Consider the following 26944-nt stretch of genomic DNA (forward strand, 5'->3'; position numbering starts at 1 on the left):
ATTTGGATGCTGTCAGGTGTAAGTGAGAGGCTACTCACAAAATGCTTTCCCCAGAATGTGCATTTATGAGCATAGACATGGCTATAGTGCGCTCCAGAATAACCTTGTTCCCTATACAAATCTGTGGGGTTTGGACAATGGGAATCTTTAAGATGTGAAACTGCAGCATCAGGAAAAGAAAGGAAGGACTTGCATTTATATAGGGCCTTTCACATCCTCAAGGCAGGGCATCCTAAATCATCTCACAACCAATGTACTATTTTGAAAAGTAGTCACCGTTATTATGTAGGCCAAGGTCAACAGGCCCATTAACTGGACCTCATATAAATTGCAGTGTCTATGCAAAGGGTGTGGAAGACATTCACTTAGTTGATACCAGGGATGTGAAGCTTTAGTTATGAGACAAGACTCGAAGAACTGGTGCTCTTTCCATTCGAACAAAGAAGGTTATGAAAAGATCTGGATGTTATGCACCCAATTCTGAAATGTTATAAAAGTAAATAAGGGGGAAGCCATGAACCTGTAACTGGAGGGCCTAAGTTTATATACACAATAAAAGAATGAAGAGATTTGGCAGGAGAATTTTTGAAGTAGGAGGTTGTTAGAGCACAGAATGCCCCATCAGTAACAGTGTTGGAAGCAGAATCCATAAGAGCTTTTAAAAGGAAATGGGTATGTATTTTAAAAAGAAAATAAAAATAAATGGGTACGGGGAAAGGGAGTGGGAATGGGCCTAAATAATCTTCAGAGAACCGGCAAAAGCACGATGAGCCGAATACCCCATTCCTCCCTCTTATGTGCTGTAAAATTCTATAATTCTACAGCGAGGAAGATACAAGAGTCTATATTACAACTGGACACTTGTTCGATTTGCACGTGGTTTGCTTTTTATTTTGTTGCGGGATTTAAATAACTTTGAACGGTGGTCGGTGGAGAGAATGTCGGCCTTTTACAGATAGAATAAGAACAGTATTTATATGGAAGGTATTGTCCATTGAAAATATACTGCAGAAAAACACTAACTTGAAAGGTAAAGAGCGGAGGAGATATGGATCAGATCAGATCACAATTTTGAAGATTACTGGAAATAAATATGAATTAAAACGTTGGTAAAAAAATATCACTTCAGTATTTTTTTAACCTGCATTTGGGAAATTTGTGTTGTAGCCTGTAGTAGTTATTATGGCAATTCCACAGTCTCGGGCTGCAGTCCTTGATTGTGCCTCACTCACACTATACTTCGTTCGTATTGTATTCTCTGGTGATGCGGTTTCTGATTTATCAAAGGATAATGGAAAACGTGATTTCTTTCGACAAATTAAAGTTTTAAATCCGTCTTCAGAACGTGTTTCCTTTAAAGTGTGCGCTAATAGCTATGACAATTAAGATTGCCGCTTTTCTCCAACTTTTTCTATGGAGTCCGGAGTAATTTTTAGTCCATAAACGAAGATACAACGCCGAATGGTGTGGTAGATTCCAACTTTGCCGTCGTTTTTCTCTCCTTCGATTCAGCCGGTGTCTGTTTGCGGATAGAGGGTGGAATGTGCTGCTTGCTGTGTGAGTCACCGCTCAGCGGATTGGAGATGAATGTGATTAATAATCAGCTACAAATAAAACACTTGCCGGGGACTGGAAGGTTTCACAACCTCCAGGATTTTACGCGTAAAAAGTGAAGTTGGATCGTACCTTTTTGTTTTGTTTTCGGTTTCCGTGGCTCTCTCAAATCCAAATATAATCCGAAGGGTTGTTGATCAATCCATTGTTTAAAAAAAATCCCCACCGCGTATCTTTTCCAAATAATTGTCAAAACCTTTCCAACCTTGGAGTTAAACCTATTTTTGAAAGAGAGAGTTTACATTTTTTAAAAAAAAGGTTAGTTCAGAACGAAAACAGTCACCTGTTTTAAAAGTGGGAGCGATTCATTTTGATTCTGTCCCACATATCAGCATGGCCCTTTGAAAGAGTGCTTGACTGCAGTGAGTGCAGCGTAAGTGACACAGCACAGGGAGCTCGGTCCGCAAACACGTTCAACTAAACGCGGGAGAGATGCGGCTTCAGCAAAGAGCAGAACGAGGCCATCATTTTTAAGGAAGGAGGAAGCCTCCGAAAGCTCGTGGATTTTAAAATAAAATTGTTGGACTATAACTTGGTGTTGTAAAATTGTTTTCAATCATTTTTGAGGAAGGAGGAAGCCTCCGAAAGCTTGTGGATTTTAAAATAAAATTGTTGGACTATAACTTGGTGTTGTAAAATTGTTTACAATCATTTTTAAAGGGAGGGTAAGTTAATACATTCACTGTTGGTGCAGAGGGTTTCAAAACTTTAGAAGAAGCAATGGTTTGAATTCTCCAATGCTCAGTCTGTTGCGGGGGGAGTCCCAATCCATTTCGCCGTGTCATTAAATCAGTGGCTCTCTTCGCTCTTTCATTCCAGCTGCTTTCAGCTCAGTCAGGCCTTTACCAGCCGCCGTTTGCAAAATTCTGCAGACACAAAAATGAATAACTTTAGATTTGAGCCTCCAGCTCTACGGGTAACTGGACTTTATCCCACTCTATTAAATATTTATACTCAATCCATTATTTGACAAGTCAATTGATGTTCTAAACTATGCAAAACCTGACCGAAATACACATGTCCCGCTGCCTTCAGCAGTGAAACGTTCAGTGTTCTTTGTTTGAAGAGTGATATCTATTAGATAAAGGTCATTTTAAAAATCTCTCAAATATATAGTTCATTCTCTCCTCCATGTTTAGCACTATAATGTTAACGGTGCTGAATTAAATTAAAACGCCTTCTAATCTCACAGTTTTGTTGCATGAAAGCAAGCCCTCCTTCCCAAATCATTGCCATAATTATCGGGGAACAGCAACATTAGCGGTTTTAAAACCAAAAAGAAACTCGGTGAAATTAGAGGCTTAATACTTTCTGAGAAAGGTTTGAAACCAAGTCACTTTTAAGCGCTGCTCATCAACCAACAGGATTCCAGAAATGCAATATTTTATTTTTGAATTATGAAAATTTGCCAAACGGGAAAGTGTTAAATTAGGCGTGAGCTGTGATTGATGAGGAAGGAGAATACTTTCAGAAATTCCAGGGATGCCTTGACATAATCATCGAAAAAGTGGCATCCGGAGTTGTCTGTTTTAGGACATTGTTCAAATAGTTTCAGTCATCCGGTGTGTGTCGCATGTGCATCTTATTTGAAAGCTGCCTTTAATAGAGTGCTAATTAAATCTTGGGGAAAATCATTCTCCCTTTCTAATTATATATTCATTGTATTGTGTATGAGATTACGACCTGCTCGCTGCTCGCGTTACTTCCAGCCTGCCTGTGTCACAGCAGAACGCTCCATTTCACTATCTACGAGTTCACATCGATCTTTCACCAAAACTTTTCCCAAAATCACCGACCTGACATTTCAGCCCCCAACGACCCACCAACGAATAGCCAATATGCTACTTTTATTTGACTGAATACCTGAAAAGATAAAATATTCGAGGGTACATGAAAAGATATTTGAAGAGGTTGGAATTTAGTGAGCGAGTATTTGACAAGTAAATCTGATCTGTTTAAACACACCAAAAGTTAATGTCAAGACAGTAACTAGTATTACACGTTGATCCAGACAGTAAAGAGGTTCGTTGAAATTAGTCGTTTTTGACAGAAATGGTAAACTTCTCCTGAGATGAGTGATGGAAGTTGTAATTAGCTGTAGCGGGCGCTGTGCCTTAACTGATGACCTTTGACAAAGTAACTTAATACCAGGAAAGTTGGAAAGTTGGAAAGTATTTGAAAGAGAGTGATTATGGAAACAAGAGTTCAGCGATCTGGGGCACTGAACAGATGGAGCTGTGGAAACGGCTCGAAATGAGTCACAAAACACCACAGATCAGAAGCAGAAAGGTGTCCAGGATTCCGAATTGGCCATTCAGCTGGTGAAACGACCAGTTCCAGTGAGTGTCTATAGAACACGTAGAAGTGATCGGTTGTCTTAATTCTGTCTCTGCTGTAGCAACAAAAAAAATGATTAAAACGAGTTATTTCCCGTCCGAAATGAACACATCTGTTGTCAAAGTGGATGCTGAAGCTTTCTTTCAATTGGAGGCTGCAAGCAACACCTCCGATGGATTGTGGCCGGCAAATGCCACAGAGGACTTTGAGGATGGCGTCCCCTCAAGTATCTACGATATCCTGATCCCCATACTCTACTGCTTGGTTTGTGTGGTGGGACTGGTTGGCAATTCTTTGGTAATCTTCACCATTATCCAACAAGTAAAGATGAGGACAGTGACAAACATCTACATATTTAACCTGGCAATGGCAGACGGCCTGTTCATGTTGGGACTACCATTTCTTGCATTGCAGATCGCTCTCCATCGCTGGCCCTTTGGTGGGCTCATGTGCAGGTTGGTGATGATCCTTGACGGCATTAACCAGTTTACCAGTGTTTTCTGTATCACGGTGATGAGCATCGACAGGTACCTAGCCGTGGCGCATCCCATTAGATCTTCGAAATGGCGCAGCCCAAGCCTGGCAAAGAAAGTCAGTGTAATCCTGTGGATGATCTCCTTCATACCTGTGATCCCCATGGCAATCTATTCGGATGTGGATGGCACTACTGATATATGTACTTTAATCTGGCCGGAGCCCATGTTTGTCTGGACCACTGCCTTCATTGTCTATACCTTTGTGTTGGGATTCGCGTTACCTTTCACCATTATCTCGTTCTGCTACATCTTGTTGCTGATGAGAATAAAGACCGCCTTGATATCATCCCATAGCACTGAGTCAGATAACTCAGAGAAGAAGATCACCAGCATGGTGGTGGCTATAGTGGTGGCCTTTGTTATTTGCTGGCTCCCATTCTACATCATCAACATCTGCTTTGCCTTCTTTCCCATTCCTGATACCTTCTCCATGAGGAGGATCTTCGAGTTCATGGTGGCCCTCTCCTACTTCAACAGCTGCGCCAATCCCATCCTCTACATCTGCCTGTCAGAAAGTTTCTGGAGAAGTTTCCAAATGATGCTGTGCCCCAAATTCGTGCTGAGAAAAAAAGTTCCCTTCGGAAAAGGTCGGGAAGATCACCAGATGCAGGATCTGACCGAGTCCCATGTGACTCTTTCTGGTGGGGAAGTGGAGAGCGTGCTCGACATCCTTCCCAGTGCTGACCGTCCCTCCTCCAAGCAGTTTCTCGAAACGAGAGAGATTTAAATAAACGAATGTTCAGTCGAGGACGTTTTTGCACAACCAGGAGAGAGTGAACCCGAGAACTTTGACTGGAGACGGCGCGTGTCAAACACATTAAAAGTTTGGTTCGAATTGGTTCCACAACAAAAGAAATGCAAGGGCCACGATTTCTGGGCATAGGTCTGGGTTGCTTTGAATGTTATTTTTATAAGCTACTTTTTTTATGAAGAATCATGTTGAAAGCTAACTGAAACAGAACATTAAATATACCCGGGTTATACTCTGATAGGAAGCTGTAGATTCAATGGTGATTGGACAGCCTGGCGCATCTACAGTCAGTTTATGTTCAGAATAGTCACATTATATCAGTGTGTGCCTCTAATAATTATATTCCAGGATATAGATGAATACAGCAACATTTAATTGTCGGTAAGAGGGAGAGTTGCAGTTACATTGCGCCCTAACATTTCGCTCAGAAAACTCTCAAAGCGCTTCATATACAGTGAATTATTTTGTTCAGTGACTTGTTCTCTATAAAATATTGTAAAATCTGTATTTCAAGAATAAAGCCCAACGGAGTCAAAATACAGCCTCGCAACAGCCGGAATTAGTGTCGTAAACTCGTGTACGCTGGAGGTGGAAAATCACTTAACTGGAATTTTGCAGCTCTAATTCTGTTACAAGGAACGCATGCAAAAGGTATACATTTTCTACTAATTCCACAAACTAGTTACTTGTACACACCAGGTTAGGGGTTTTAATAGGTGTTTGGCTTTAAAAAAACAGGATTTGTTCTTGAACCTTTCGGAGTTCATGAATAAACCGGCGCAAACTGTTCAATGCAGCAATTGCATCTCTCCAGGACTGGTGAATTCAAATTGAAAATAGACTTGTAAGCTTGAATTATTTTTAGAAGCTATGCAAATATGGATTAAACGTGCCTTGCAAACCTCTCAGTAAATACTAAACAAAGTTAATTGTATAGTTTTGTACTTTTAACAATTAAAAAGTTGAGTTCTCGCATTTTCATTGTCGAAAAAGAACTTGCATTTCTGCAGTCCGTACCACATCTCTCAGAAACGCCCCAAAGCGCTTCGCAAGCAGTAACATTTGTAAATAAACTACTTACTGCAATGGGACACTAAGGGTCTAAAATTGCTCTCTTGCTATTTTAGGAAGACACTAATCCATTTAAAGGTACGTGTTAACGCCCCCACCAAAGTAGCTAAGCGTGGGTAGATTCGTCTTCAACCGTGTCATTTCAAGGGCTTTTGTCCAAGAATCGAGAGTGTTTTTCTCGAATATTTCACACATTCTGTTGCACGAATTATTCCCATCTGCATTCTTAACTACTTTGAGAAGGTTGTTCACTTCCCGCTATTTTAGAAAACGCAAGATCAACTCCACAATCAAATAAAACCCAACTTAAAGTGATCGTGTGGTCTAATGAGTTACATTAGTTTATTCACAACAGCTTTATTCGGACATAAGATCTAAAATATTCATGTTGCTTTGTATTTAACTGTCTTCATGATTATCTGCATTCTAATTTCACCGACTTTTAGTGCTGTAGATGTTAGGTGAGTGAATGGATTAATGTTGCATAAGGTACCAGGAGGATCAGCGCTCAAATGGTTAAATTACATTTCCTACGCTCTTCGTACTTTAATAATGACAACATTGCGATGTTGTGTAAAAGTACTTTGTTGAAACATGATCCTGCCAATGGATGGACAGAGTTGGGAGTTGGTTTTGGTCCTGGGTACAAATGGCCTGAGTTTCACCTCATCAGATTAATTCAGAAAATTAGAACAATTTGAACGTGTTTAGATTTTGATTCCTTTAGTGAAATGGTGACATACATTCACAAAGGAGAAAGAAGTCTACCCGTGATTCCCCCCTCCCCCCACCCAGCATTATTTGTATCTCATTTTGGTATGTTATATCCCGCTGTGCTTACTTTGTTTTTCTATGTCTTTCTGTGGTCCCATCAACCATCAAGGTCAAACTCAGGACAATATCTGCCTTCGATATAATTGCCTCTAATTGCCCTGTTATATAATTTACCATACAGTACTAAAAAAAAATCTTTGAGTAGGGTCAGTGATTGGTCTAGAAAGCTGAAGGCACAACCACCAATGGTGGAGCAATTAAAATTGGGGACGCACAAGAGGCCAGAAATGGAGGCACGCAGAGATCTCGGAGGATCTCAGAGACACTTCGGTTTCAAAGCATCAGAATTTTAGGCCCTTAGGTTCAAATATTTGGATCAAGTTAACAACTCAGTTGGCTGTAAATCTTCTGCAAAATTGTACTGAATAATATTGAGAAGTGACTATGAATATATATATATATATATAGGCCAAATAAGAAACTAGGCCTAAAGACCAACATGTTATTGTTGAATTTTAAATATGGATACTATGAAGGAACACTCTGCTTAGAAAAAAAGGAACTCTTTGCACAGGTATATAAACCGTATTCCACTTGTTGAGCCCCATTAGGGTTCATCGTGCTATGTGGTCTGAACTATTATGGTGAAACATTAGAAACCAATACTGGTAAGTGTCCATCTTGAACTGTGATCTCAAGATTTTAGCTGAGGTACTGAGTTCATGGCTTGAAACACTATCCACACAGTTGATAGAACTCATCTGATCTAGAAGTATTAAAGCTAATATTCAATGGACAGTTAGAAGAGACAAGTTGATGCAACAACATGTTCCTGAACAATATGTTCCTGAGCCATGACAAAATGCCTTGGTTAAAGACCTGCTATAGAGTTGATTGGAATTTGTTGCAGATTGAGTACGCAGGATGGGCTTTGGGAGCTTTCCAGAAAATTATGTCCACTTTACACGGCAAAGCACAAGATTTACATTGATGATGGGGATTTCAATTACCCAAATATTGGACTTGAGTAACAGCAGCAGAACAACTAAGAAGATATATGCTCTTAGAAGCAGAAAAAATATTGCTTCACCACACATTGGACAACCAACAAAGTCAGAGATTATTTTGGATTTAATGATGGGGAGTCAAGCTCGTTATGGTAAATACATTTGAACTTGAGGAACATCTATGATCCACTGATCTTGTTAGATGTGAAATGCTCATGAAGGTGTATGGAAAAGGCAGTAACACAAAAATATTGAAATTTAAAAGAACAGACTTTTGAGGAAATGTGAAAAATGTTAAAGTTTACTAGGAATCTAAAGTATATGGAAAATCTATAAATGTTGGAGAGGCTGCAGTCAAAATTCAACTTTGTAAAACAAAAATAATTAAAAGGACAACAGAGGCCAACATAGTTAAGTAGGGATGTAAATAGAATTTTAAGCGACAAACAGAAGCCATTTAAAATAGAATCTTTTAAGGAGGATTAGGAGAATTGTAAAAAAACAAAAATCAAGTTAAAAAGAAAGTACATCAGTCAAATTATGAAAAACATCTCAAGTTGGAACAAAGGGTTGTTCAAATATATAGTAGACAAAGGGTAATAGAAAGCATCGGGCCATTTAAAAGTGACAGCATATTTATGAACCCGGGGGATAAGAAAAAGAACAGCTTTTAAACAGTTAATTTGTATCAGTTTTTACAGAAGAATAGGATGGAGATTTGCCTAATTCAGAGATTAGGTTTTCAGAGATAAGGTTTTCAGAGATAAACTGGGGAAGAGCTAGGCAGTGTGCTACGAACAAAAGAAATGGTTACAAAAAAAAGTTAGATTCTTCTAAAGCAGGTAAAACACCAGGTACAGAGAACATACATTCAGTGGAAGGGAGGTAAAAATTAACAAAACTTTAATCGACATTTTTTAAACTTCTTTAGATTTGTGAGACATTCCAAAGGACTGGAAAATCACAAACATAAATCCATTGTTTCAAAATGGCCAAGAGACATCATAGACATGAATCATAGAGAAAATCTTAGCCAGCATTTTAAATACAAAGAATCTGAAAAGGACAGCTTGATAAAAGACAGTGAGCATGGGCTCAGGAAGGGGAAGCTAAGCTGAACTAGCATGTTGGAATGTTGTGAAGATATTACTTCATGTTGCAGATATCACTGCCATGGTGGCAAGGGTAATGCAGTTATACAATTACATTTTCAAAAAGTGTTGACAATATTCCACATCAATGATTAATGGTTAAAGTTAAGAGTCACTGAATATAGACTAAAGCACTCAATAGAAAATTGGCCTAATTGGATGAAATGGAGTATCGTCATAAAAGGACATTTTCCAGTTGGAAAGGCAGTATAGGGGTGGTACCCCAAAGTGCTAGGGCCCCTGATATTAATATATCATGGCATGAAAAGCAAAATTTAACAGTTTGCAAAATATATTAAAGTTGGAGCTATAGCAAACAATGAGAAATAATGCGATCAGGGTCAATGGGAGTTGCAACCTTTGGGAAAATGGGCCAGAAGATGACAAATACAGTTCAGTGTAGATGTAAAAATAATTGGTATGAGATCAGAATAGGGTGTTTATGTTAGATGCAAAAGTCATGCAGCATGCTGATCAGGAAAGGAACAAGGGTTATTGTGGAAAAAGCTTTAAAACAATCAAACTAGTGCTTGGAATTGCAGTAGAGTTAGAATAGGATACAAACCATAATTGTAACTGTATAAAGCACTGCTTCGACCTCTTCTGGAGTAGTGAATGCATAAGGGGTGCACTATCACAGGTATTATCTAGGCAGTGCATTTATTACAACAAAGGCAACTACTTGGCATGACAGAGGAGCAGTGCACAAGTAGGTTCTGGCTCATCAGAGATGCTGTATGTGAGGTGTGCCATTTGATCGAGGAAGACCTAGAAGGACATTCTACCCATTCGCTCTATACTACCAGTGGCAATGAAGTTTACCATTCCTCTCAGTTGTGCATGGTCCTTCGAGCTATCCCCAAGAGAATCCCCATCTCAGGAATCAATACCATTTCAGTAAGAATGTAACTGAAGCTCTATATTGTCATACATCAGCTACATATACAGCCAACCTGACCAGTAACAGTAGGAGCAGCTACAGTTTTACCAAATTGATGGCTTTCCTCAGGGTCAGGGCATCATTAATTGTACACCTTTGTGTTTTCATAGAATCATAGAAGTTACAACATGGAAACAGGCCCTTCGGCCCAACATGTCCATGTCGCCCAGTTTATACCACTAAGCTAGACCCAATTGCCTGCACTTGGCCCATATCCCTCTATACCCATCTTACCCATGTAACTGTCCAAATGCTTTTTAAAAGACAAAATTGTACCCGCCTCTACTACTGCCTCTGGCAGCTCGTTCCAGACACTCACCACCCTTTGAGTGAAAAAATTGCCCCTCTGGACCCTTTTGTATCTCTCCCCTCTCACCTTAAATCTATGTCCCCTCGTTATAGACTCCCCTACCTTTGGGAAAAGATTTTGACTATCTACCTTATCTATGCCCCTCATTATTTTATAGACTTCTATAAGATCACGCCTAAACCTCCTACTCTCCAGGGAAAAAAGTCCCAGTCTATCTAACCTCTCCCTATAAGTCAAACCATAAAATCCCGGTAGCATCCTAGTAAATCTTTTCTGCACTTTTTCTAGTTTAATAATATCCTTTCTATGATAGGGTGACCAGAACTGTACACAGTATTCCAAGTGTGGCCTTACTAATGTCCTGTACAACTTCAACAAGACATCCCAACTCTTGTATTCAATGTTCTGACCAATGAAACCAAGCATGCCGAATGCCTTCTTCACCACCCTATCCACCTGTGACTCCACTTTCAAGGAGCTATGAACCTGTACTCCTAGATCTCTTTGTTCTATAACTCTCCCCAACGCCCTACCATTAACGGAGTAGGTCCTGGCCCGATTCGATCCACCAAAATGCATCACCTCACATTTATCTAAATTAAACTCCATCTGCCATTCATCGGCCCAATGGCCCAATTTATCAAGGTCCCGTTGCAATCCTAGATAACCTTCTTCACTGTCCACAATGCCACCAATCTTGGTGTCATCTGCAAACTTACTAACCATGCCTCCTGAATTCTCATCCAAATCATTAATATAAATAACAAATAACAGCGGACCCAGCACCGATCCCTGAGGCACACCGCTGGACACAGGCCTCCAGTTTGAAAAACAACCCTCCACAACCACCCTCTGTCTTCTGTCGTCAAGCCAATTTTGTATCCAATTGGCTACCTCACCTTGGATCCCATGAGATTTAACCTTATGTAACAACCTACCATGTGGTACCTTGTCAAAGGCTTTGCTGAAGTCCATGTAGACCACGTCTACTGCACAGCCCTCATCTATCTTCTTGGTTACCCCTTCAAAAAACTCAATCAAATTCGTGAGACATGATTTTCCTCTCACAAAACCATGCTGACTGTTCCTAATCAGTCCCTGTTATTTTATAACCATAACCAGTTATTTTATAACCATGGAGATTTTTTAGTTTTTCAATGAAAAATGTGATCTTTTGTTGTTGATAATAGAATTTCTGTATTAATGATTCTGCCGCCAACAACAGAATACATAGTGTCCTTTTAAGATTCGGGTTGCTGTCAAATCAGGCTCCCATATATTTTACAATTTCATTAAGAGTTGTGTCATATTTGTGTTTCAGTGCATTTCTTTAAGCTAGAATGACAGAGCACAGAATTTATTTTATCCAAATTTTACAATAATTCAAACTTAACTAATTTGAATTCATTTCAAGTTCTAAGAGCTTCAAACTCGGCAGTTCCCAACAATGTGCTGTGTAGCACAGGTAGCTTTGGGACATTTACTTGTACAGATAAGCTCCAAGCAACAGTTCAGAAAGATAGGGCACTTAAAGCAAGTAAAGAAAAACATACCTCATTAAGCAATCTCAAAATCATTTCTTCTAATTGCCATTTAATTGTAATTTTAAAAAAATTAAATGATCCCTGCAAAATTAATCTGCAATTCTACTTTACAATAAGTATATAAAGTATATAAAGAATAAAACTGATATCCTGTTCAAATCAACCCATTACTTTGGGGATTTTAAATACTGTACTAATAACAAGTATATCTTGACTCAGAGTGGGCACACAGCTCCTGCATTACTAATTTTATAAACTAATTGCATACATTCCAGGTTTTTTTGTTGAGTTGAACTGTAATTAGATTCCAAATAGTATTAGAAACAGAAAATAATATTTTATTGAGTTAGTTCTTGAGACTGTAGGGACAGTGGAACTGCCATTGTGAGATCCAATGACTATTATATTCACTGTTAACAGATTGTAAGTTAGGAATGCATTGATGCATTTATTATAGAGGCAGTGGAATTGTAGCCATATACAAATTTTGCACATGTAATTGAATTTGAAGTTATTTTAAATGTGATTTATGTGAAAGTTTAAAGTTTGAAATGCTAAAGGCACACTCTTCCAATAAGATTATCAGTGTTTTGGGACAACAAGATTCATACATTTTTATTGTACATTTTTCATTGTTACAAACAAATTGGCCAGGGATTACGACAGAATTCAAGAACCTGCTGAAAGCTCGGCCAGGACACCTGATCCTTGTTGCTGTCTAGCGAGCCCTGCTGAAAGTACATGCAGGTATGGTCCTTGGGCAGTGGCAGGATTGGGTGCAGCTGTGAAATTGTTTGATGACCCTCCCTGTCATGGCTTGCAGATGAACACTGGCATCCTGGATGAGATCAAGTCGGGAAACCATCACCCATGGAACTGTACCCAAGTAAGGAGATGAAGGGAGCAGTGGGGGTGAAATTGGTAGAAAAAACTGATGAGGAATGAAAGAAAAAGAACAATTGAAAAGACCTAAACCCACAACTGACAGCAAGAGTCACGCAGTTTTGCCATTCAACAAAACAGATCAATTCATAAGGTATTATTAACAACAGCTTTTATTGCACACATATGCTGATGATAGTAATGATGTATTACCAGTGATTTATTACTCTCATAAGTCCTTGCTGGAGCTGCATACCAATTCCTTTAAAAATATGAAATGAGTTGAATAAAATGACTTATTGGGGTGACTTACTAAAAATAACCCACCTCAGGACATGATCTTTTAGGCTTGTTGTTGATGTGATTTAATGTTCATCTACTCTTCATTTCACAAATTAATATTGGTTAAAAAAACAGATTGAGTACCTACAGCAATGATCTACAGAAAATGTTAATTACTGAAGATACTTGTTCACGTTAGAAGAGAAACGTTACCATTTCTTTTTACTCTGATGATTTTTGTCCAAATGCTATCTTGTTTTTATAGTGTGGAGATGCCGGTGATGGACTGGGGTGGACAAATGTAAGGAATCTTACAACACCAGGTTATAGTCCAACAAATTTATTTTAAAATCACAAGCTTTCGGAGATTATCTCCTTCGTCAGATGAATGACGAAGGAGATAATCTCCGAAAGCTTGTGATTTTAAAATAAATTTGTTGGACTATAACCTGGTGTTGTAAGATTCCTTACATTTGTTTTTATAGGACAGTCCATATTGTGTTGCTGTCTGCTGTCCCCTTACTCCATTTCTCATGAGCTGCTCATCATGGTGAAGCTCCTTCAGTCAGGAAGGTGGGACAAAGTCTGAAGAAGTAATTTCCTCGACGACTCATGCTATTGTTGGCCCATGAGCAGCTCGTAGAAGGTTTGCTTGCAGCAGATTAAAGTAATTCACCAGTTCCTTTCCCACCTACATCTGAAATGGGAACAACCCAAGATAGCAAAGCTCTCCATCTAGTGGCTTGGCTGAGTACTGCTGAAACTCACTCCCAGAGACCGATAAGGTCAAATAATAGACTGTCAGTATTACACACAAAACTAGAACAAACCTTCTGGGCTAGATCCTCTTCCAATCTGCTGTCTGCAGCATTTATTTACAAGAACAGAGATCTTATTTGAGGATTCTAACTTAAGTAACATGTAATCTTTGTATATGCAAACAGAACTAGGCACAAGCAAGCATACACAGTCGCAGTAATAACATTCAGACATCAAAAAACTGATCAATAGACTGGCATTCACAAAAGAATGTCCCTTACCTCTGCCTTTTTCAGGTGACTCAGAGCATCAGTTGTTTTCATAGGAAAATAGGAACAGGCCATTCAGCCCCTCGTGCCTGCTCTGCCATTTGATAAGATCATGGCTGATCTGTGATCTAACTCCATATACCCACATTTGGCCCATATCCCTTAATACCTTTGGTTGCCAAAAAGCTATCTCAGATTTAAATTTAGCAATTGAGCTAGTATCAATTGCCATTTGCGGAAGAGAGTTCCAAACTTCTACCACCCTTTGTGTGTAGAAATGTTTTCTAATCTCGCTCCTGAAAGGTCTGGCTCTAATTTTTAGACTGTGCTCCCTACTCCTAAAATCCCCAACCAGCGGAAATAGTTTCTCTCTATCCACTCTGTCCGTTCCCCTTAATATCTTATAACCTGTGATCAGATCACCCTTTAACCTTTGAAACTCTAGAGAATACAACCCCAATTTGTGTAATCTCTCCTCGTAACTTAACCCTTGAAGTCCGAGTATCATTCCAGTAAACCTCGCTGCACTCCCTCCAAGGCCAATATGTCCTTCCGAAGGTGCGGTGCCCAGAACTGCTCAAAGTACTCCAGGTGCGGTCTAACCAGGGTTTTGTATAGCTGCAGCATAATTTCTGCCCCCTTGTACTCTAGTCCTCTAGATATAAAGGCCAGCATTCCATTAGCCTTCTTGATTATTTTCTGCACCTGTTCATGACACTTCAATGATCGATGTACCTGAACCCCTAAGTCCCTTTGGACATCCAATGTTTTTAACTTTTTATCATTTAGAAAGTACCCTGTTCTATCCTTTTTTGATCCAAAGTGGATGACCTCACATTTGTTTACATTGAATTCCATTTGCCACAGTTTTGCCCATTCACCTAATCTATCAATATCGCTTTGTAATTTTATGTTTTCATCTACACTGCTTACAATGCCACCAATCTTTGTGTCATCGGCAAACTTAGATATGAGACTTTCTGTGCCTTCATCTAAGTCGTTAATAAATATTGTGAATAATTGAGGCCCCAAGACAAATCCCTGCGGGACTCCACTCGTCTCACCCTGTCAATGTGAGTACCTACCCATTATCCCAACTCTCTGTCGCCTTTCGCTCAGCCAACTTCCTAACCAAGTCTGTACTTTTCCCTCGATTCCATGGGCTTCTATCTTAGCTAACAGTCTCATATGTGGGACCTTATCAAATGCCTTCTGGAAGTCCATATAAATAACATCCATTGACATTCCCCTGTCCATTACTTTAGTCACCTCTTCAAAAAATTCAATCAGGTTTGTCAGGCACGACCTACCTTTCACAAATCCATGCTGGCTCTCTCTGATTAACTGAAAATTCTTGAGGTGTTCAGTCACCCTATCCTTAATTATAGACTCCAGCATTTTCCCCACAACAGATGTTAGGCTAACTGGTCTCTAATTCCCTGGTTTCCCTCTCTCTCCTTTCTTAAAAAGCGGAGTGACATGTGCAATTTTCCAATCTAGAGGGACAGTTCCTGAATCTCGAGAATCCAGAGAACATGCTGGCTTTTTAAAATTCTGATCCAGACAGGATCTGGCAGGAAGTGGCATTTGTGGCTATATCTCCAAATTTAGTGCACTTAAATCCCAGGGATGCTGGGCTAGAGGGAATGTGAAGGAGGACAATGGATTGGTTGCTGTGTACAAAATTCAGATTGCTCGCTACACCACTGGACTGTATCATTTTAGTTTTGAAGAAATGCTATTAATATTCTTTTTCTTGACTTTACTGCAGGCAACACATTTATTAACCATCAGTCAATAATTGCACTGCTAACATGTTTCCTGTTTGGGATAGACTGGAATAAAGTGGTACACACACACAATATACACATCATAGAATCGTAGACTGGTACAGCACAGAAGGAGGTCATTCGACCCATCGTGCCTGTGCCGGGTCTTTGAAAGAGCTATCCAATTAGTCCCACTTCCCTGCCCTTTCCCAATAGCCCTGCAAAATTTTCCCCTTCAAGTATTTATCCAATTCCCTTTTGAAAGTTATTATTGAATATACTTCCACTATCCTTGGGTGGGACTAATTGGATAGCTCTTTCAAAGACCCAGCACAGGCACGATGGGCTGAATGGCCTCCTTCTGTACTGTATCATTCTATGATTCTATGATGTATATATTGAGTGTGTGTACCACTTTATCCCAGTGCATTACAGATAGACAGATATGCAACATTTCTATTTTCTATGAAAAACTATTGAACAATATTTAGAAGGTAGTTGACATCCTACTGTATGGTGACATCAAGAGTTACAGAGTACTGTGATGCCAACACTTTTCTTGGCATCTTTGTGACAGTGTTACTTTCCTAAACAGCCGTGTAATGTTTAAAGCATCTCCCTATGTACAGTGATGTGATGCTATCAGTAATAGGTCTCTTTCAGACTGACAGGTGAACTTAAGAAAAATTGTATTAAATTGCATTCTATTACCCAAGTCTCTTTAAAGATGGTTTAATGCTATATTTAAAAACGAGTCTATTTCAGAATTCTCAGCCCTCCGAGTGTTAAATGCTACTCTGTGGGTGAGAAATTGAACTTGTAGCATTTTTTAGCCACGTGAGCAATAACATTTTTTTCTGCTCATTGGCTGACTTCACCGTGGACGGATTTATCTGGTTGCGGATAGGGCATATTCTTTGAAGTATTTGATTTCAAATGTTTTTTTAAAATTTATTTGTTCTCAGGAATGTGATTGATGCTGGCAAGGTCACATTTATTGCCCATCCCTAATTGTCCTGAGAAGATGGTGGTGGTGGGCCTACTCCTTTATCCGCTGCAGTCCTTGTGTTGATGCTGCTCCCACAATGGTGGTAGGTAGGGAATTCCAGAATTTTGACCCAGCAACGATGAAAGAATGGTGACATATGCCCAAGTTAGGATGGTGTGTGACTTGGAGGGGAGCTTGAGATTATAGTGTACCCATTGCGACTCTTCTTCTCAGTGGTAGTGGTCGCAGGGGAGGGAGGTGCTGTGGAAATAACTTTGGCGAGTTCCTGCAATGCAAACTGTAGTTTGTACATACTGTAGCCACAGCATGCCAATGAGGGAGGGGATAGATATTGATTCTGGTGACAGAGCTACCAATCAAGTGAATTGCTCCATCATGGATGGCATTGAGCTTCTTGAATGTTCTGGCTGCGTCCATCCAGGCAAGTGATAATTCAAGACTCCGGTTAACATATCTTAACTGGAAAATATACCTGAGTAATTGTTTAAAAGAAAGAGCTTGCAACCTTCCACATTCTCGGGATGTTCCAAACTGTTTCAGAGTCAATGAATTACTTCTGAAGTGCAGTCACTGTTGTAATGTAGGCAATTGCAGCTGCCAATTTGCACACAGCAAGGTCCCACAAACAGCAAGGAGATGAATGACCAATTAATCTGTTCTGGGGGTGTTTGTTGAAGGACGAATGTTGGCCAGGAAACCAGGACAACTGCTTGGTTTTCAATAGAAAAGTGCTAAGGGATTGCTTTATAGCCACTTGAAGCTTCACTTCATAGCTTCAGTTTAATATTTCATTGGAAAAAGGCACCTCTGAGAATTCAGCTCTCAGTACTGCACTGCTGCGCCAGCCTAGATTATGTGCTCAGGTCCTTGAATGCACAACCTTCTGACTCAGAGGTGAGAGTCTTGCCATTAAGCCAAGTTGACATTTATTTAGTCAGTAAGCCAGAGGTAAATTAAACATCCCTTGCTTTATTGTAAAAAAGCCAACGATTAAAAACTAATTTTCCATCTTGCAACTGGGTATAGTTCTGAACACAAGGTAATGGATTTTGTTCATGGATAACTATGGAAGTTTAACATTTGTCCAGTATACTTCTATCCCTCTTGTCAGGAAATAGCACTGTAGTTTTGAATGTTTTCTATATTTGACCTTCTAGTCTATTTTACACGCTAGTTATACAGTACAGTTCACATCCATGTGAAGTGGTTTTGGCTTTACATTGACTCAAAGTGAAGTCATCCAGATCCAATTCTGGCAAGTGGTGTGAGACTACCTCCAGAAGATAGTCACATGCTGCTTCAGCTTCACATCGGCTGGCACTATACTGTAACTAATGTGAAACAACCTTTAAAAAGTTTCCATATGAACCAACAGACTGCCTGAGAACTTTGTAAAATTCTTTTTTAAATTGTTGGATGCTGATAAGGAGCCAACGGTCCCATTGGCTCTTCAGTAATATCAAAAATGTAACCAAATTGGCCAGAGAATTGTCAGTATAACTCTGGTCTGCATACCTGTATAACAGCACCATTAATTGAAGTATCTACAGGTAAATTCCACTGCCTATTTAAGGTCAGAAGTTAAGATTCATTCCTGTAATGCCTGCTTACATGTGATTCAAATGGTGTTGATGGGCAGCTTGGCATTAAGTTCTAAATGTAACTACCAAATTGTGGTATTCTTAACCTCACCTGAAAGGTGCACATGTAAAAATAGTTATATTCATTTTTTAAAAACTATTAAATAATTAGAAAACATTACTACATTTTTCCATTTGGTTGTATGCAGGTTCCAATATTTGTATAGAAAAGGAAGAAAAAATAAAATTGCTTGGTTAATGTGATTGGAATCCTGCCCCAGTGGCATTCATTGCAATGCCTGTTTTCCCGCCAGTGAGTGGCTAGTGGGCAAGTGTTATAAATCTACCTTACTATTGTTACTGATTGTAATGTGTAATTTAACTGTCAACGAATGAATTAATGCAGTCATTACATTTCAGCTAACTTTCGCTATAAGGGGCACATGATCATACAGTCCAAAGAGTGCACAGTCATACCTGAGTCAAATTTCAAAACATATTAAGATCCTCCTTATACTGGAAGTAAGATTCACCAAAATGCCCAGGGTTCCTTGTGGAATCCATTTTCAAACCTGGATACCACCAAGGTTGAAAAAGTAGGAGAGAAGATGAGATAAATCAAGTGACAACATTGGGTTTTAAGATCCCATAGATAGAAGGAGGAAGGAAAGACTGAAGGAGCCAAGGAGTTTCAGTTTACTGTCTCTTCAGGACAAATTTGACATTCGCTGCATCATCAAACCTTTGGTAACCTTCCCTTCCTCTTTGACCAAAAATGGAGCACTTTTTATACAATCAAATACTGTTGGCAACAAAAACATTCCTTCGCAGTGCTGTTAGATGGCAAACATTTAAATCACTGTTCATGACTAAATCATAAAATACCATTGTGACAAACATTGAATTTTGTCTATGCTTTCTCCACTTATTTTATTTTAAATAGTAGATTTAAACATTAAAAGTCAGCATCTCTACTTCGAGACAAAGGCTTTGCACATCTGCGCTTGCTATTTTCTGCCCATTCACTTTAATGGGAGGAAAATTGCTGGGTACCAAGCATAAAAGCGATATCTAAATTACTACCACCATGCCTCTTTGAAGGGAACAGAATATTAAGCTCTGTAATCTTAAATTTAGGTAATGCATACAAAGATGACAATCCTTTTTCACGAAGGAACAGGATTGCTTACTCTTTTCTGAGAAGTTCTTCATTTCAGGTTCTTTAAGAAGGATTGAAGGAGACTCGTCTGTTGGTTTGTTTTGATTAAGTCTTTGGCGTGTGTCTCCAGACTCCAAGTACTGCATTGGACAGTTCAATATCTCAGATTTACTGCTTGTTTCTGTAAATAATTATTTGTGAATAAAACTGATAACAGTTTAGCCTCTTGCTAAAAATGTCTGCTGTGGCTGGTATTGTCTTTCTTCTCAGGTGACATGAGATGTAATGGACTCCATTGTATAATCCAGTAGCAATTTCAGAAAAGGGAGAATTGTTTGCCATGTGGCACATTATCTCCTTTGTTCTAATTCCTTAAGATTAAGTTTCTGATAATTGGGAGCATTGGCCCATCTACAGAAGCAGCAAGAATGAGGGAAAAAAAAGTATTGGGAACAAACCCTGATTGTTGTGCCAAGACAAAACCTCAGATTGAAGTAAAAGTTACTTATTTCAGAATCATAATCATTACTTTTTAATGCCCAAACTGGTATTTGAGTTTAGTTTTGACCACGGCAAGTACTTTTCCAATGCTGATAGTTGTGACCATTTCTCCAGAGCTTACTGTAGATGCAGTTACTTGATTTACCCAATTTGTGTGAAATTTCAAGGGCGATTATGAAAAGCAGATGTTTAAAATCTGGAGTCAATTATTGAAAATGGGACGGCAGAGGCTGTTACACATCAGCAGAAATATCTAAAAGGTCATTTTCCTCCTCTTACTGAAAGGAAAGATTAAAGTCGTTACTGGAGCACAGAGAGCATCAGCATCTACAGCAGGTAAAAAAAAAATCACATCAACTCTCCACAAAATACCTTGTCAGCCAATGAGGTCACCAAGGCACACCACAGATATTGAGCCTGACAGAAGGGGAAGGAACTGGATGTTGCAGCTTGTGTGTTAATCTTTTGCCTACAGCATGGCACCACACTGTGTTTCAGTACAGCAGATGTGCCTATATGACATCAGTTTATCCATGTTCCTACCCTCTACAGTAGGTACCTAGTCCTCATAATGTCAATTAGCTCTGCCTGCAAACCTCTCAGAGTAAATCCGTTTTTCACTATTAAGGCTCATAGCTACTGTAGCTAACTGCAATTGACCCTCTAACTTTTGGCTTGGCTCAATAATTTTACTCCAAGCTTCTCATAACTCCTGAGGGTAGGTACCCAGAACATGTAGTTGCTACGGTAACCCAAGCTACAAACCCTGTTCTTGTTGCCAACTGAATGCAATAAAACTCCCCTAACTTTCTTTGCAGAATTTACTGTATTAAGGTCAATTAACCCCTTCCAATCCAGTTAAAGTAAAATGCAACAAACAATTACAAAGAGGGGAGAAGAACTAGGGTCCAACCTGGGTCCAAACAAATTCGAATAAAGGGACACAGGCTCAGGATTATCATTAGAAGAACCAAATGGGAAGTTCGAAGATTTTTTTTCTCATACCTGTTATTAAAACATGGAATGCTTTGTCATTAGGGGCCATTGAGGCAGAGAACATTGTTTCAGAGGATTTGTGATAAGTTTTGAAAAGAAAGGATGTAAACAGACAGGGGGAAAGGGCATGAGAGTAGATCGTTGCAGCTGAAGAACTCTCTAACTGTAAATATCCTTCATAACAACATAGTCCCTCCTTGTATTTCACTTTGGTTGGAGTTCCCATCTAATCAAGATAAATGTTCAAATTTCAAGTGAGTTGAAGTTTTGTTGAAAGTGCAGTACTCTGCTGGTCTCCAATTGTTGTAATAATGCGGGTGAAACGTACCCAATCAGATTCCTAAATACAGGAGCTGAACCCATCACTAAATATTATTGACTTTAAGCACTGGTTGAGCGAATCTCATAAGGCAGATTCAAAGTCTCAAACACTGCCGAGATTAAAATTAAATCTCATTAGTGGCGGGTGGTTTAAGTGAAGTATTTAGGGATGACATTAGAAAACAGTTACACACTTTAGGAAACAACTGTCGACAATGGACTGGCGACTTAATCCAGTATCACAATAAAGGAGCAGTGATATTAATGAGGATTCCAGTGGTACCTTGTTACTGTTCTTTTTAATAGCGATGTGCTGACGTTCTTAGCAAAGTTATGAGCATCAATTAAATTCCAGTGGTATTGGTGTAAGGCAGTAAAATATTCTGCACAATTCGAGTTTTATAAATTATTTGACTTTAAGAAAATAACATCACTTACTTTAAATATCACAACTTGTTCTCTCCTACCATTTTTCCAGCGGTGTGCTCCAGCGGTTTTTGTTGGTTTGTATGTGTCACGAGAGGGGAAAGCACTAATTTCTCGCGAAAATCATTCCCAAGAGATTTTAATTCGCTTTCAATGCCGAATCTGTCATCTCATTGCGTTTTGCATTTCGCAAATGCATTAATACAAGTTGGTAGATCCGGTTTTCTTGCATTTCCTGTTTTGTTTCATGGCAAAAGGACCTCTTCCCTCAGAGCAAAATCACAGCAGTCACCTCAACCAGCTCAGGTTTCTTCTAAAAGAGACATTTTTAAAATGCCATTTTACGCCCAATTAGAATATTGCTTCTTTTCTACTTCGCGTGTAACCACACACCTGACATTCGCATTACCGGGGCACTCCCTTGTCTTTGGGGAGGATGTGGGATTCCGTTCAAAAAGTGTTCAGGACGAGGGCAGCAGGCACCTCCTCGCGTTACAGAACATCTTTACGTGTGATTTAGGCAACCGTTCACCAGTCTAACCAGTTGCAACGATATATCATCGAGTGCTTTCACTATTCTCAAAGTGCGAACACGAAACGAGTCCAGATACCACCTTTCAGAGTTGGATGTGAGTTAATAGTGGCCCATTCCCCCCATACATGGACAAACAGTCTTTAATGGAAATGAGCAAGGCTGTTAACTTGCAACTCTGGACTCAACACAGGATGTTCTTAAAATGCCAATGTGCTACAACAACGTTAATACTCATTAAATCTCATCTCGTTTAAGGAGAATGCTATTTATCTGGTTTCCCCTCCATCTGTGTGTGTGTGTGTGTGTTTTTCTGCTGGTTGCTGCAGTGATTTGCAGCCCAGCGGGTATCTGACTGCCGCTATCTCTCTTGAGCCTGACGTAAAGGAATACGTTGGAAACGTCGGAGATATTTAACATCAGTTGGTATCGGCGTTCACAGCTCTGGCTCCATCGTGTGTGCAACAGTCGAGGCTGCTGCTCCCGCAAGGCAAGAGAGTCGCCGAGATTACGGGGCACAGGCAGATGTGGAGCAGCGCAAGAAACCCTCACTGGAACCTGGCTGGATCGCTCCATTTTCCATCAGCGATTCACGGACCTCTCTTTAAAAAAAACGATCCACTTCAATAACAGTTATCAAAAAAAAACAGGTGCTTATAAATCTTATTAAAATAAAATACAAGAGGACTTTTTCCCTCCTGTTAAACACCAAGGATCGTCGAAGTCTCGCTTTTGACTCCGTGTGAAATTGAACGGATGGTTTTTTAAAAATTGTCTTCAAGAGTTAAAGAGACCCGAATTGCGTTGTTTCTTTTTTCTGTTTTGTTTTCCCCTCCTGGAAGGTAAGTGCTCTATCGGTGATTTGTTCAGGACCGCTGGTCAGATCAGAATGTCAGTGGTTGAATTGCAAAAGGGTTAAATATGACAGCAATGAAGCAGTCTCTCCATTGCCATGAGGTTTATTTAAACGGTAGCAGGGGCACTGTTTCCAAATGTGGCATCAGACGTTCAATATCGCTAATGTGCAGGGAACACCTAGCAAGTCTTTTCCCCCTTTTATCTCTCTCTCTCTCTCTGTGGATCATGAATTCCACAGGTAGCCAGCCTTTTCCACACAACCGTCTGGAGACTTTCAGTAGCATTACACGTATTACAAAGCAATAAGCAGGACCAATCGCACTTTATTTTTCACGTTACTTGCGTGTTGAGAGCCAATCTGAATCTCAAAATGTTAAGACGCAGATATCGAGACTTTTTACCCCAAGGTGATTCCCATCTTCTAAATGTTCTGCTTTGAGATGTTCCGTGTTTCAAGTAGGCGACCTGACCCCTTCAGGCAGCGAATGCTTCTGCCGGGGGATTGCATTTACCCCCATGTGTCAGTCACTCGGAGTCTTGCACCCACTCCGACTTCTGGTTGTCAGGAACTAGATTGTCAGAAAAGTGCAATACCGAGATTCACTGTGAGGTTATTGGTTTTGCTATAGTTTTCCATATTAATCGATAAAAAGATAATTTTTAAAATCGGATTGAGTCTTGCCATAATTTAAAAGATGGAAAATGTTTCCCGATTATCCGATCCCATAATGATCTCAAGGCATTACTCTCGGCAAAGTGTTCTATGAACATCTGGAGAATCGATAAAATGTTAATTGCACTCAGACTGAGATAGAAGTGCCAGGGATGATGGATTTCCGATTTATCGGTAGGATTTAAGAATAACAAGCAGAACGTTAGAAAATCGATGCTTAAAATTGAATTATAGGCGTGGATATACCTGCTAAACTCTCAAGCCTGTACACTGACACCTATGTGTACAGTGACCTTCAGGAACCGGCATTCAATTTGTCTTGTGACTGAATTTTTAAAAAGTTTTTGAAAAAAAATTCTCATTTCAGTAGTGGAGTAAGAAAAGATGTAATAGCCGATGCTGACTAAAGCTATCTTGTGCTTCAGGTCTTTTTATAATGTTCAGTCAGTAACCAAGTACGAGGCGAAGCGTCGTTCCAGAGTAACACAAAATGGCTTTGGACATCTCGATGCAGTTGACTACAACGGCTGAATGGATTTTAGCCTCATACGAGGGAGGGAACGTCTCCACCGATATCTACTCCAACCTTACCCAAAACACCACCAAGCCCCCCGCCACGCCTGATGTTGACATGAGCGGCAGTGTCCTCCTCCCTTTCATCTATTTCGTGGTGTGTGTGGTGGGACTCAGCGGGAACACCTTGGTCATCTACGTGATCCTGCGTTACGCCAAAATGAAGACGGTCACCAACATTTACATTCTCAACTTAGCCATAGCGGACGAGCTCTTCATGGTGGGGCTGCCCTTCATCGCCATCCAGGTGGCTCTGGCCCACTGGCCCTTTGGCCAGGTTGTCTGCAGGATCCTGATGACGGTGGACGGCATCAACCAGTTTACCAGCATCTTCTGTCTGACGGTGATGAGCATCGACCGTTACCTGGCGGTGGTTCACCCCATCAAGTCGTCCAAGTGGCGCAAACCGCGGATAGCGAAACTGATCAACGGCGCGGTCTGGTTCATTTCACTCTTGATCATCCTGCCCATCATGATCTACTCGGGTGTCCAGACCCGCCACGGCAGGAGCAGCTGCACCATCACCTGGCCCAGCCAGAACCCGTCCTGGTACACGGCCTTTGTCATCTACACCTTCGTGTTGGGCTTTTTCCTGCCCCTGACTGTCATCTGCCTTTGCTACCTCATGATCATCGTCAAGGTGAAGGCTTCGGGCATCCGCGTGGGATCCTCCAAGCGCAAGAAGTCGGAGAAGAAAGTCACCAAGATGGTCTCCATCGTGGTGGCTGTCTTCGTTTTCTGCTGGCTGCCCTTCTACATTTTTAACTTTCTGTCCCTGGCGGTGGCGCTCAAGCCCACTCCCGCCATGAAAGGCTTTTACGAGTTTGTGGTCATCCTCTCCTACGCCAACAGCTGCGCCAACCCCATCCTCTACGCCTTCCTGTCTGACAACTTCAAGAAAAGTTTTCAGAACGTGCTTTGCTTGAAAAAGGTCAGCGGCTTGGACGAGGTGGACCGCAGTGACAGCCGACACGACAAGTCGAGGCTTCACGATGTCACGGAAACGCAGAGGACTCTGTTGAATGGGGATGATCTCCAAACCAGTATTTAACGGTGATCGATGATCCCACCAGGTCGAGATCGCCGTGCATTTGGTCTCGGCACCTTTCCATTGTAATTACAGGTAACGCATTCAACCTGCTTCGAAGGGTCTATTTGAGTTCCCAGTGAGTCGTATTGCAACAGGTACACTCTATCCTGACACCGTCTTGTGGCTTCGCAGAGCTCAGATTTTTCTGCTACTGAAATTTCTCTCGAGTTCATCACCGTCTGGGCAGTCATGGGGCTGTTCGGGATCCCCAAGCACCCCACGTCATAAAATCGTATTATTTAATCTAGTGTCGCACACGCAATTCCTTAAATCAATATATTAATGCCAACATTGTGTAGATTGCACAATAGCTGAAGATTAAATCAAAGTAACCTCACCGGTAGGGGCACTTCCCCTTATTGCAGAACGGTCTAAACGTGACACCAACCGCTTTCGCTGCAACCCTCTTCAACTGGGCTAAGTAGTTCTACACTGCAATTGCTTAATAATCCAGTATATTAATAAACTGCCTTCTGTGTTAAAGTTCGCCCATAATAACCACATAATGAAACCTAATACTTGGAAACGCTTCAGCATAGTCTTCCTATGCACCAGTCCAGTGATGGCTGCTTCAGTGAAACTTGTCTTAATTAGAACGTTAGGTATTTAAACTACTGTAACCTGGTTCTGTGGTAGATTGAACGACTAATTAACAGTACTAAAAGTTAATTAAGTGAAATAAATGACAAATGGCTGTATTCTGTCCCTTTCGCGGGTGTGCAGGAGCTTCCTGACATATCAAAGGACACGACAGGGCTGGATACTACCCCAGGCTTTTCCAGCTAACTGGAAAGTTTGTACATTGATCAAGTGAGCACCACTGTAACTACATTTTCAATGATTCAATGAACTGGTGGCCTGTACTTTATCTGCATATATCTCTTTGGACATCTGCTACTTTATCCAAAGATGAGTTTCTTATCTGTTTCAGAAACAATTGAAAGTGATAGCTTTAGGCGTTAACCAGGATAGTTTTTACTGTGACCTGGTTTTGAAAACTATTGTTTAATTTTAGGTTCCAATACAAACACTTTTCTGCCTTGGAATTGTTAAGAAATAACGACCAAAACTCAAGACGACCATTTAAAATGTTTCATATTTAGATAATTACAAAATTTTGAATGATGGTCCTGCAATAACTGCAACCATTTCCATGAGGCACCTTTTCACATCCTCATTCCAGGTATTTGACCATATCAGTTCTAGTAATTTCTTGTTCTGGAAGAACTT

General features: G+C 40.2%; 2 protein-coding genes across 2 annotated transcripts; both read left to right on the top strand.

Annotated features, from left to right (window-relative positions):
• Positions 1-3858: 3858 nt before the first annotated feature.
• On the top strand, positions 3859-13015 carry LOC137341112 (somatostatin receptor type 5-like). Its single transcript, XM_068004040.1, has 2 exons — positions 3859-5889; positions 12859-13015. The coding sequence occupies exon 1, from the start codon at positions 4024-4026 to the stop codon at positions 5212-5214; it is 1191 nt and encodes a 396-aa protein (XP_067860141.1). The 5' UTR covers positions 3859-4023; the 3' UTR covers positions 5215-5889; positions 12859-13015.
• An 11465-nt stretch (positions 13016-24480) lies between these two features.
• LOC137341375 (somatostatin receptor type 2-like) lies at positions 24481-26606 on the top strand. Its single transcript, XM_068004491.1, has one exon. The coding sequence runs from the start codon at positions 24542-24544 to the stop codon at positions 25673-25675; it is 1134 nt and encodes a 377-aa protein (XP_067860592.1). The 5' UTR covers positions 24481-24541; the 3' UTR covers positions 25676-26606.
• The last annotated feature ends 338 nt before the right edge of the window (positions 26607-26944 follow it).

This window comes from Heptranchias perlo, chromosome 23, assembly GCF_035084215.1.
Source record: "Heptranchias perlo isolate sHepPer1 chromosome 23, sHepPer1.hap1, whole genome shotgun sequence".
NCBI classification, from domain to species: domain Eukaryota; kingdom Metazoa; phylum Chordata; class Chondrichthyes; order Hexanchiformes; family Hexanchidae; genus Heptranchias; species Heptranchias perlo.